The sequence below is a fragment of the Petromyzon marinus genome, chromosome 18 (genome assembly GCF_048934315.1).
Source record: "Petromyzon marinus isolate PM22_M1 ecotype Great Lakes invasive population chromosome 18, UKy_Petmar_22M1.pri1.0, whole genome shotgun sequence".
Lineage (NCBI taxonomy): Eukaryota > Metazoa > Chordata > Hyperoartia > Petromyzontiformes > Petromyzontidae > Petromyzon > Petromyzon marinus.
In genome coordinates, this window is record NC_133684.1 from 390,527 (window position 1) to 402,853 (window position 12,327).

The 12,327-nt window shown below is 43.2% G+C and overlaps 1 protein-coding gene across 5 annotated transcripts in view; it reads left to right on the plus strand.

Annotated features, from left to right (window-relative positions):
* LOC116943515 (cilia- and flagella-associated protein 337-like) overlaps positions 1 to 12,327 on the plus strand; it is a 56,831-nt gene that overhangs the window by 42,139 nt on the left and 2,365 nt on the right. For 4 of the 5 annotated variants that reach the window (XM_076067768.1, XM_032956410.2, XM_032956411.2 and 1 more), the window contains 10 exons: positions 443 to 497; positions 2,385 to 2,430; positions 3,202 to 3,261; positions 4,871 to 5,033; positions 5,415 to 5,510; positions 7,729 to 7,787; positions 8,564 to 8,705; positions 9,685 to 9,724; positions 10,033 to 10,121; positions 10,854 to 11,095. In XM_076067768.1, coding sequence (XP_075923883.1) covers positions 443 to 497; positions 2,385 to 2,430; positions 3,202 to 3,261; positions 4,871 to 5,033; positions 5,415 to 5,510; positions 7,729 to 7,787; positions 8,564 to 8,705; positions 9,685 to 9,724; positions 10,033 to 10,121; positions 10,854 to 11,095 — 992 coding nt within the window. Of the gene's footprint in view, positions 1 to 442; positions 498 to 2,384; positions 2,431 to 3,201; positions 3,262 to 4,870; positions 5,034 to 5,414; positions 5,511 to 7,728; positions 7,788 to 8,563; positions 8,706 to 9,684; positions 9,725 to 10,032; positions 10,122 to 10,853; positions 11,096 to 12,327 lie in introns of those variants that run through there. The other variant, XM_076067770.1, reaches the window with a different exon arrangement.

The following is a 12,327-nucleotide window of genomic DNA, read 5'->3' on the forward strand; positions in this document are numbered from 1 at the left end:
AGGTAAATTTTCTCCTCACACAAAGAACAATGTTACAGTATTCTTTAAATGAGTGGTGGCGCAGTGGTTTGGGCAATGCGAACATCAGTGGCTAAGAGGGATATCTGACCCCAATCCTGGGCCCCCTTTTCACAACCCGCACTGACTAGCGTGGTGAAGTATGGCCAAACAACCATTATAGCATGAGGCATTCATCCAGCAGTGGATTGACAAAGGGCTAAAATCTATGTTATGGATAGACTTCGATAACCTGGTACAACATCCCTTAATTGTTACATGAAGATTTGAATGTGTATCGCTTCAGAATTAACTTGTGCACAGAAGCATCGAAGCGTGAATTGGACATGTGCAAAGCTTTAAGACTTTGTCTGCATTAACTGAGAATGTGTGGTTTGCTCAGTGGATGATAATGCCTTCTTACCAGTTCACATTTCTTTTGCAGAAAGGAATGCTGAAGAGATCTGTGACTGTACGTACGTAGTGGTCAATAAAAACAAGTGAGTTCCCCCCCATAACAAACATTTAGAAAAAGACAAGGGAGTCAAATCGTCTGTCAGAATCCGTGCTTGGTCAACTTGACGGAAACAACTTGCCATTCAACACCATGCCGAGTTAAAACATGTACAACGAAGCATGATGGGAGTTACACCGAGAGACAGAGAGAGGGCCACATGGATCAGAGGACAAATGTAAATTCTGAATTAGAATATTTATGTATTTTGACTTAAAACTTTTGTGACTTCAGGAATTGATATTCTTTGGTTCTTTCGGCAAAGTCACGAAAGTAGAAAAAAATGAATAATAAAATGAATGTAGACTGTAGCCTGGTTCTTAATCGGAGTGAGCGTGCTGGCAGTCTATAATGTAGACTTATTCTGTATTCATCTTCTTGGTTCTTTCGGTAAAGTTACCGAAAGAACCAAGAAGATGAATCGAAAATTATTCTGTATTCTTTCAGTAATAAAAATTTAAATTTAAATAATAAAAATAAAGATAAAAATTAAAATGTATAATTTCATTTTATATTACTGAAAGAACCAATAATAAGTACATTCTAGACTGCCAGTACGCTCCCTCAGGTTAAGAACCAGGCTACAGTATACATTATAGACTACCAGTACACTCACCAAACGTAATAACCAGGCTACAGTCCACATTATAGACTGCCAGTACGCTCACTCCGATTAAGAACCAGGTTACAGTCTACATTCATGTTTTTTTTATAAAAATGTTTGATCATTTTTATTCACTTTATTTTATTATTATTATTATTTTATCTACGTGACTTTCCCGAAAGAAACAAATAGAATATGTATTTATACTGGAGAACTCCAATGAGCTGTAAAGCTCTTTTTCACAGATGTCCAGTCGGGGAAGGTCAAAACGTTACAACCACAAGCAATACAAAAACACGATTGGAGTGGCAACGTATAGGAAATGTAAACAAGTCACTTAAATATACAGATACAACTTATTTGGTTCTTTCGGTAAAGTCACGTAGAATGAGAATAAAATAATAAATTGATAAAATAAAATAACACAATATTGTGTTATTTTATCAATTTTTTATTTTATTGTGTTATTTTATTTTATCAATTTATTATTTTATTCTCATTCTACGTGACTTTACCGAAAGAACCAAAGAAGATGAATCCTTGCAGTCACGAAAGCTTTAAATGGAAATTTATACAGATACAAGTTTATTTTTATATTACCAGGTAAGGCCCACTGAGCTATTCACTTATTTATCAGAAGCGACCTGGCCGCAAGTAATGCTCAACGAAGTGGCTTATCAAATTTGTGTGGAGGGGAAAACATTAGACATCATAGTGACTGTTAAGAAAAGTAAGTGGGCATGGCAAAGGGACATGTCGATAGAAGAGATGATGGCTGGCAGTTGGGAGTATTGACAGAGTGGGCAGCCACTAAGAGAGGGAACACGTTAAAGAGTACCTCCAGCGTGGAGATGGAGCGAAGAGAGCAGCTCATGACTGTTAAGACAAGTAAATGAGCTTCGGCAGGAAGTATTGTGAGAAGGGATGATAGCAGATCGAGATGACTGACAACAGAATGCAGCCAAAGGAGGATATGCCCTAGAGGATTGCGACTTTGGAGATGGAACAATGAAACCAACTTGATATGCAGGCGTGGGATAGAATGTGACATCGCAAGACCATGAGATATGGCATAACACAAGGAGGCCTTTATCCAGCAGTGGATTGAACACAGCTGTTGCTGCTGGTTTTATTTTATTTCATGTTCATATTGCACCAGTGTAAATTAGGGTAATTTAAAAATGACAAGGTGCTTGTTTGAATACGAGTGCCTTGAACGTGCTTTGTAGCCACTCTGAATGATCGTTGCTTGTGTCTGTTTTCACGTAGATATATTATTTCAGTCGGATGGGACAAGAGAATAAATATTTTTTTGGTAAGTGTCTCTAACATTTATATGCTGTACAGATTTCATCATCTGCTTTATGCGACTTGGTAAAAAATATTTTGTGTAATCTTTCAATCAAGTATTTTGTATCTACACACACATACAATACTATTTAGTCTTTAAACCTATTGGACTCTCAGGCGTAAGGTTAAGCAGCAAGATCTGCTTAAATACATAAACTCTGGACTGGTTTCATTCCTGCTGGGCCTCATCAGCAGTCAGGCGTGCTACACAAATATTGCTGGTTAACCAGAGATAATGGGTAAGTGCCCTCCCTCTGCACCGCATTTCCTCCTTCGAGATGTGAAACATAGCCTTTGGTTGAATATATTTTCATGTGACTACACATGATTAAAGGTAGATATAGTAATGTTGTATTTACAAAATTATTCTCACTACTCGACATTTACTTGCAAATTCCATCCCTAGTCCCGCTCACTTACCCTTGGGTTGTACCTACCACAAACGTATATAACCTTTGGTTGCAGTAGCTCTCTGGCTACATTTCCTCCTGCCTCAGCAGTCCGCCTGCTGTATTGTTTCACCTGAAGACGATGGCTTGTGTTGCTATCGAAACGTCGTGATCTATTCGTTATTTTTCTGTCTACATGACTTTACCGAAAGAACCAAAGAGTATGAATTCCTGCAGTCACGAAAGTGGGTGTCCCCCGATGGTTTGCACACCGTGCCGTGAACCCAGAAACCCAAGTTCGATTCCGAATGATGCTGTGGATAAAATGTACGCATTTTCTCTTTCAGGATTCCCAAGAGGACCAACAGCTGATTCAGTTTCCACAACCGCACTGGGCGGATGATTTGGTACCCGACACAATGGCACCAATTAAATCTGAGATAAACATCTTACGGCCCCTGGGGGTTTCTTCCATCAGAGCAGCTATGCTAAATGTAGCATCCCAGTCCAAACTCTGCTGCTGATCAATAACATCTGTGTCTGGACCATATCCTCTGTATATGATTAAAGGTCATAAATACCTATTAGACCCATTTCATGGCAGACTTTTATTCTCAGTGGGCTCTTACCTAGTCATAAATAAACGTGATTTATCTATTTAGCAATAGCTGATTTGAAAGGAATTGGTCCAATTATATGAAGACCTACAAACCTTGACACACATGACCTACTTTCGGTTCCAGGATGCCTAAATACATTTATAAAATATTTTAAGGTTTTTAGGTTATAAAACCAGAGTTGAAATTGTATTCCTTGAATTTGGACCATTTCAAATCTAGGCGCACACACAGCGTCTCATGAATTGTTACTGCAAAAAGGAAAGAAGCGCCATTGTTCCTATGGAAGAGCTATCCCCAGCCGGAGGAATGTGGAACTTGAATGACTGGGTCAGGACCATTAACCAAAATGAGACTCCATAAGAGGTTTTTTTTTGGGTTAGATCGCGTAAATATATAAATGTGTCGTTAAACCCGCCACCACCCGACACAGCCAACTAGTAAGGGTTGTCACGTAAACAGAACCGTGGCCAATTCGTCACTAGTACAGCACACCGGTGTGTTGGAGAGCCAAGCCACAACATTTACAATCTGAGTACGACGTTTCGCCAGTAATTACAACCAGCTTCATCAGGCGACAGCCAGATTTATGGAGAAGTCCACGTGTTTAGTTCCTTATATAGAGGCGTAGATGTGGTGATCACGCTTCTGTACTCTTGAGTCAACGTACATTATGCATGCGCACTATGCGAGCACATTGATCTTGTCCTTCCTGTCCATCGTGTGTATTAAAATAGCCGTACCAATGGTAATCCCTATTGAAGTATGGTGGCCTGTATAGGCATGCCTTTAAATAATGTATTATTTGATGATTCGCTTACACGCAGCACAGTCGGTAGCTATCCCAACAGTCGTGAAAGCCTACATGTTAAATGAAGACGAGACTTTTTGAGCACAGAGATGCACTTTGACCTATTATGCTCAGTACAACCGAGGTGTGCCAGGGCAGTGCCGGGTCAACCTGGCGTGGCTAAGGAGGCACAAGGTTGTTTTCCACTCCACCAGCTGAGCCCTGCCACTGACGTCACACGCGATGAATATGTCAAGAAGCATGTAGATGTGACGCTGTGTCCGGACGGTGTGATGACGGACTTCACACGATGGATGCTTCATTAGCCCCACCAGTGTCCCTGCTTGGTCCTGAGCCAGATTCAGATGTCTTCTCAGGCCAGAATATCACGGCTTAATTCTGGAAAATAGCCAGTGGAAAACCAACCCTACCTAGGGTTTCCACCTCTAGCGAAAGCCAGGAGAGGCGGCAACCGTAACCCGTAATGTGAGGACCCCTTGCTCGCTCGGCTCGCATGTGGCAGTGGAAAAATTGTTCTCTGACATGTCACACCAGTGTATGCCTGCCTCCTCTAGCACAAGTGTCATAATCGATCGTCGCCATCCGCAGAGAAAGGGCCACCGGGAGGATGTGTTGTGCGTGGCCCAGTGCCCGCCCAGCCTCCTCGCTACGTCCAGCTACGACGGGGAGGTGATCGTGTGGAACCTGGTGTCGGGTCACGTGAGCTGTCGCCTACCTCCACCGCCGGCTCAGCGCTCCGCCGACCCTGCAGGTGCTCTCCATCACTCGTCAGCTGCGCAACTGACGAGTGTGCGCGGGCGATGCGATTGCACCGGCATCCACACTGGAAATTTCCATTGACCATTGATTTTAATTTATCCATTAAGTCAATGCACATGACACAACCACCACACTACAAACCTACTTGCTCCACTGCCACCTCGTGGCCACCTCACAAGCTTAGCAGGTTTGTGAATTTCACAAACCCACGCGATTCAATCACCCTTACCTTCAAACCTCTGGATTAAAGGTGTTAACCACCATGCCTAGAGTAATACGTTTTTTTCTGCTTCATGGATGCTGTGGGTTCCTCTGGTCTTTTGCCTGCTTATCTCTCTGACACCTGACCACTGACCCCTATGTAACCCCACAGAGGATGACGATCTCAGTGTCTCCAAGGTCATCTTCCTGAAGAGCCGTGTCGCCCACAAGGACCGGGCTGCTCTGCTCGTTGCGAGCGGGCCACGCGGCAAGCAGCACACAGCACGCAGTTTTTCCACTTTCATTTCGTTTTACATTTTTTGTAACAAAACTAAATTTTATATTTAATCCTTTATTGTGCAATCCCTACCATGTTATGAGATGAAAAATCGATATGGATCTCTATAAGAAAACGGTCCACGGACGTGGATATTGCAGAATTACATGTGAAATCGCTTCATGTGACCTCTGATCCACGGCAGCATCATCCCTGAACTAAATACTTTAAAATGAGTAAGAGTAATAAGAATAATGAGTAATAGTAAAAATGTATAACAATATCTATAGGACCATCTTCTTTGGTTCTTTCGGTAAAGTCACGTAGAATGAGAATAAAATAATAAATTGATAAAATAATTTTATTTTATCAATTTATTATTTTATTATCAATTTATTATTTTATTCTCATTCTACGTGACTTTACCGAAAGAACCAAAGAAGATGAATCATTGCAGTCACGAAAGCTTTAAATCGAAATCTATAGGACCAATTTGCCAGGATCCAACATAACTGCTCGAACTGAGCAATAAGTGTCTTGATACTTGCATTGTCTTTGTGCTGTCCGCCTTTTGGCGTTCTCTGACCTAACAGTGGTGAGACTAGGCCCTAAAGAAGGCTGTCTGTGGTGTAGGCCAATCAGTTTCAAAGCCAATGTGTGTATATTAACAGAGCATGTTTGAATTTTGATTTAAAGCTTTCGTGACTGCAGTAATTCATATTCTTAGTTTTTTCGGTAAAGTCACGTTGAAGAGAAACAACAAAATAACAAAATATATATAAAACAATAAAACATTCTCACGACGTTTCGACCATAACTCAAACGGTCATCATCAGGTGTGTCGGTTTGCATAAATTTATTTTGAAAACGGCATATTTATTTATATATATAAAAAAATAACGTTTGCGTCACGCGCAACGATTGGCAGTTTGCCCAGGACTAGTCCATCTATTTTTTGAAAAGAGGAGGGGGGAGACGAAATTTGTTTTTATGTATGCTGTCTGAAAGCCACTGTAAGCGTGAACAATCAATCAAGAACTGAAATGATTTATCAAATCTTTCCAATGATTGCTAAGATAGAATCCATCTTCTCGGTTAAAATTGTCTCTGTGCTTGTATATGTGGATAGCCTCATGAACGAATCTCTCATGGAAGCCAGATCTGCTACGGCAGATCATTGTTCTAATTCAGTAGGCTCACATGCCATTGACTTTTCCAAGACGGAGGTTCTTTGTAAGCCATCTGGCTTCCATGAGAGATTCGTTCATGAGGCTATCCACATATACAAGCACAGAGACAATTTTAACCGAGAAGATGGATTCTATCTTAGCAATCATTGGAAAGATTTGATAAATCATTTCAGTTCTTGATTGATTGTTCACGCTTACAGTGGCTTTCAGACAGCATACATAAAAACAAATTTCGTCTCCCCCCTCCTCTTTTCAAAAAATAGATGGACTAGTCCTGGGCAAACTGCCAATCGTTGCGCGTGACGCAAACGTTATTTTTTTATATAAATAAATAAATAAATATGCCGTTTTCAAAATAAATTTATGCAAACCGACACACCTGATGATGACCGTTTGAGTGATGGTCGAAACGTCGTGAGAATTTTTTATTGTTTTATATATATTTTGTTATTTTGTTGTTTCTCTTCAACGTGACTTTACCGAAAAAACTAAGAATAAGAGCATGTTTGTTTACATATTTTGCCACAAGTGTGGTGAATGCACACTTGATGCCTTGCAAAAGGTATCGATTTGGTGTTTATACATCTTAACACCTGTTTTATTGCCAGAAAGGGTAAAACATGTCCTTATTTTGTCATTATAATGTATAACAATTTGGCACCTGTGGCATGTGGTATCTGGGCTCACAAATCCAGACCATGAGTCACATGTAATCTCAGCCCAATGCTCAGTCATGCCATTCGGTGTTATTGACGGATGTGTTGAGTTGTTGCTTCATACCTCTGATGAGCATGGTTGGCTATGTACGTTGTGAAAGAAGTTCAGCATACATACAGTACACTTGTGCACCACTGCCAACGCAGTATCACACAACTCTTTTATTAATTCAGGAATGTGGAAATCTTCACCACTGGATCAGTGCTGCCAGTGGAGGTGAGCTCTTCACTGTGCATAACTGAGCTCGGAGAAACGTTGTCTTTTGTTTTATTTAATGGGACAGTGTAATTTTCTCTTTGCAGGTTTCATTCATTTCTGGAACGTTTATCACGGAGGACGGCTGTTCGCCAGGTTTCCTGCCGTATGTGTAACGTTGACAATCCTCATTTTAAAACACTCGCATCGTGCCGAATGCTTGATTGTTTGTGTAAGAAGCTTAAATGAATGTGCACTTCATAAATATTTCAAACAGTGCGTGCACACATCTTTTCAATATATGGATATAGCAGAGTAATGGGCACGTTCCCTATGAGCCCCGTCGACCCAAGTTCAAGTTATGACCATGAAACAAACCAGTGGCATGTTGTGGACCCACTCCTGCAGCTAGGTAGACTCTTCCTTAAATAAGTACTTTGTGTATTGTGTAACCATCAGCACTGGGGAGACAAAGGTGGTGGGACACTGTGCTGGTTGTAATTAATTAAGCTTTGAATGATTTTGTACTGAATTGTAACTTTATTAGCCGACCTTATGATTATCATTGGAGAGTCCTCCGTGTGACCATAATGATCACGTGAGGCGCCTGCAAGTTGCAGGGTGGGTCCCGTTCATTGCTGAATCTTGGAACACGCTCGGGACTCGGCGTTCATTTGAAAGACACTGTACTCACCGTAGCGAACCTACGACACGACCGCAATCTGTGATAGCTGGTGCCAAACTGTGCCACACTGTGCCACGCGCCCTCCCACTTGGCTTTGTCAAGCCTCGGTACCGATGAAGTTGTTTTATTATAGTTTTTCTTCCGATTCCATTCCGGTGACATACATGTACGTACAAATACGTCATCGGAATGGGAAAGGCTTAAGGGCACTGCTCTTATGGCCTGCGAGGCTGAAGGGGGACCTTTGTGCGCGCCAGGGTCGGCAGGGCAGGCCCGTGTGCTGCCTGGCCTCGGCTCTAGGAGACAGCGTGCTGCTGGCGGCAGACCAGACGGGCCACGTGTACGCGTGGGACGTGAGCTCGTACGCCATGCAGGGCCCCGAGGAAGAGCCTCCCCAGTGTAGGTGGCACCTCCTGCCGATCATACCCCCCCCCCCCCCCCACATCGGACCCATCGTTTGAATGGAGTGCTCTTTCCAATAACATCTGGTAACCTCGCGACGTTTATTTGACAAGCTTAACTCTGCCGATGGCACCCAGAATGTTGAAACCGGCCCAGTTTGCTTGCTTTAAAAAAATGCTGCTGGATAACTTTTGTGTGGAAATCCAAGAGGCTGATCGTAAAAAGGTTATTTGCCCATCACACTGCTGGCATTAGGGCCTCCATTAGAGGGGGCTCTAGAGAGCTTCTCCAGAGGGCATTTGTCCTACTCATCCAAGCTGACCAGATGCTTTACCCAAATACACCCTGCATGCCAATCGACGAATTGTGAAGTACCCAATTATAGTGCTGGGTGGACAGATGTTTTGGCCATTGTTTCACCTGCCACACTGGGAGATGAACCGGCAGCAAGTTAAGTTCCACCATGGCAGCCTAAGGACTAAAACGCATTCGTATGTGGAGACACATTGGGGAGATCTGCCCACGTGCCAGACTGGCAGAAATCTGTGAAGGCCGTGACGACCTATTTTTTTAACTCTCGTCGATTGCTTGTTTTGTATGAACTGGGCCAGATTATAATTTACCCAGCACATTTTAATCTCTCTTTGCCCTTGCGTGATATTATTGATTTCCGAGTATTGCTTTCATGCAATTTGCATTATTTTGCATGCAGCAACACTTGCTAAAACGATTGTGGTTTTGTAACAAGTCTGCATTGTTTCTGTGATAGTGCTGTGTAACAGTCAAGTAATAATCTTGCCAATACACTGCCCATGATCAAATGTGCATCATCAGTGACTCAGACGATTCAACCCAACGCATTACAAACATACGCTTCCCATTAAGGCTTCCCCATACAGCTTTTGGAGTTGAGGCTACAACTCGTGGTTGGATTTTGTGACCGTTTTGAGCAGATCTTCTCCTTTTTTGTCCCCAGTGGTGAGTTTATGGAGAGCCCATGTGAGCGCAATCACAAGGTAAGTTGTGCACGCCTGCTGTGTACGATGGCAAACAAGCACGCGTAATTCATGTACACCATGCCACGTGTTTTGGTTGTTTTGCCTGATGGTTGATAACTTGTGGAACTGTATTTGTGTGGCACTTCAGAATACGAGGTTGGAGATCACTTGGGTAGGTAATGAACACGGCGTGTGATCCGCCAACCCCATCTCAGAAAAGGATAACGGCGTGGGAACGAAAGCGGGCGCAGTGCAGGATCGTATAAGGAAACTTAATCTTTTTTCGAGACCAAAAATTCCGTGCGGTTTGTCGCGTTCTCTCTCAGCATGGATGTCATAGAGGAGCACAAGCTGCTGCTCACAGCTGCGTTGGACTGCTCAGTGAGGCTGTGGAGTGTGGACGGAGCCTTTGTTGGTAAGCAATGCTTAAAGGGCTCTGAGTGTCTCTGGAGTGGCAATGCAGCTCTCCGAGCACCTCATTATTCACCTGTTTCATCTTGAGGGAATATCTTATCCATTGCATTTGATTGGAGTGGATTTTTTTTATGTTAAACTCAGTTCTGTTAAATTTTCTATAGGCACGCATGCCCAGGTATTTACATTTTTTTTCGTATAAACACGTGAATTGATTCATTTAGTTTGGATGCACGTCATCTGTCCCGGGGAGCCAGCATTGGGATGTTTGGCCACTCCGATAAACGAGTGATGGCCACTGCAGTATTGACTCACTTTAACCTCTACTCTTACAAAGTGGTTCAAATGCCGCGTCTATCAGTTGTGCAATATTCTCTAAGGACCCTGTACTCCTCCTGTACAATGTTGAGGTTCTGTTGCTGCTGCCGCTGTGCTCTCGCAGCACCACGGATCTCCCGTGAAAAATAGCCGGGAAAATGGCCATCATCCGTGTAATAAATAAAATAACTTTAAAGGTACAGCCCTGCAATTTCTTGCTCGCACCATTGATGGTGTCAGGGCCTTCACTCGACAGAGAGTAGTCCCCTTTAGAGGGGTACTCTGACCACACGTCTTGGAAGAGGTGCGAGTCCCCCACTTTACCCGACCAAACGCGACTGTCCGTCTCGTCCCCCCCCCCCACCCCGCCCTGAATGATGCACGGGACGATTTTCTTAATTCCGCATTCGCAAAGGCACCTTCGGGCAGGACACCCTGTGGGACATCCACAACCGTGCCACGTGGAGCCACCCCATGGGCCCGCTCGAGATTTTGGTGGACCCCCTCGACCCACTCGCGTCCGACCGCAACGAGCCCAGCGGTCCGAGGGCTCACGGGCCGGAGCGGATCAATCGGAGAGAGCGCTCGGTCGAGCGGCCGGCCAATCGCAACGGCCCAGAGGAGGGGGAGGCGGAGCGCCGAGACCACGTGGTGCAGGTGACGCGCGTGCGACGGCTTTGTTCCCGCGCGATGTCCCACGTTTTGCTCCACGTGCTGGGAGCTCTTTCAGCAACTAATCGCATCGACTGAGTCGGTGGCCACCTTAACTGGAGCCAGAGCGCACCTCTGTGTGAATGCAATATTGAGGTGAACGGAGTTAACAAATCTGTGTGGATGGGGAAAGGAAACAAATTGGAAAATGACAAACGAGATGATAAAAATGTAACAAAAATAATCCATTCCTTTAACTTTTAATCATGACGGTTCATCCACTTGCAGTGAGGAGTGAATTGTTATATGTCAAATTACGTGCGAAAAGATTACAAGCTGTTTCACACTACAGCCTTGGATTGGTTAAGTTCGATTTTAAATCTTAAAATACGTCAGCTGGAACCTTACCAATGCGGTAAGGCAGTTAATCTCACACACATGGGTGGTCTCATCGATTGATAACATTTGGTTATTTTTCAGGGCAGTTTGGTTTCCTCCCACATGCTCAAACATTCATTGACCAAACATTCCATTCAGGACCTGCCTGAGAACCTCGAGTGCTTTTTTTGATTAACAAATAACTATTGTTTGTGAATATTGAACTCTGCAATGCTATATGGAACTATAGCATTCTGGTGGATTCAATTTCATAACGATACTGTCCTACAAGCCTTCTGTCAATGCCCCCAGTTAATCTACACTCAATTAGAGGTCACTCCTCTGCTGCCGTCTTTGTTTGGAATTCTCTCTTAATCCCTGTCCATGCTGCCAACTCCCAGTGCCTGTTGAGGTCAAAACGCACGACTTTTTCTGCTGCGCTGAGACAGATTTTTCTTTACGAAATGCCTTCAACGACACACTTTGTCTTAAACAAGAACTGTATTCTTTGTATTATAAAACTCACTTCTTTCCCTCTGCATTTGAAAGCAAAGATTGGATGTGCGTTTAATAATCAAGTATGCGGCTATTAATGCCAACATGGCCACTTTCACCATTGCAGTGTTCCCTGGATTATAAGACGCAATTTTTTCAACATCCACTCTATATTTCTCAACTTTCTCTTTTATATCCTTCTTTCCTGCTCTTCTGGGATGTCATAATTGGCTTAAATTTAATTTAGTTGATTAACTAAAGTATTTCACCTCCTACACCCCTGGAGATGGAGCATCCCATTTGTAAGGATGCCAAGGGTGTTGACAGATAGCAAAACATTAGTTGAATTGGCCAGGAGTCAAGAT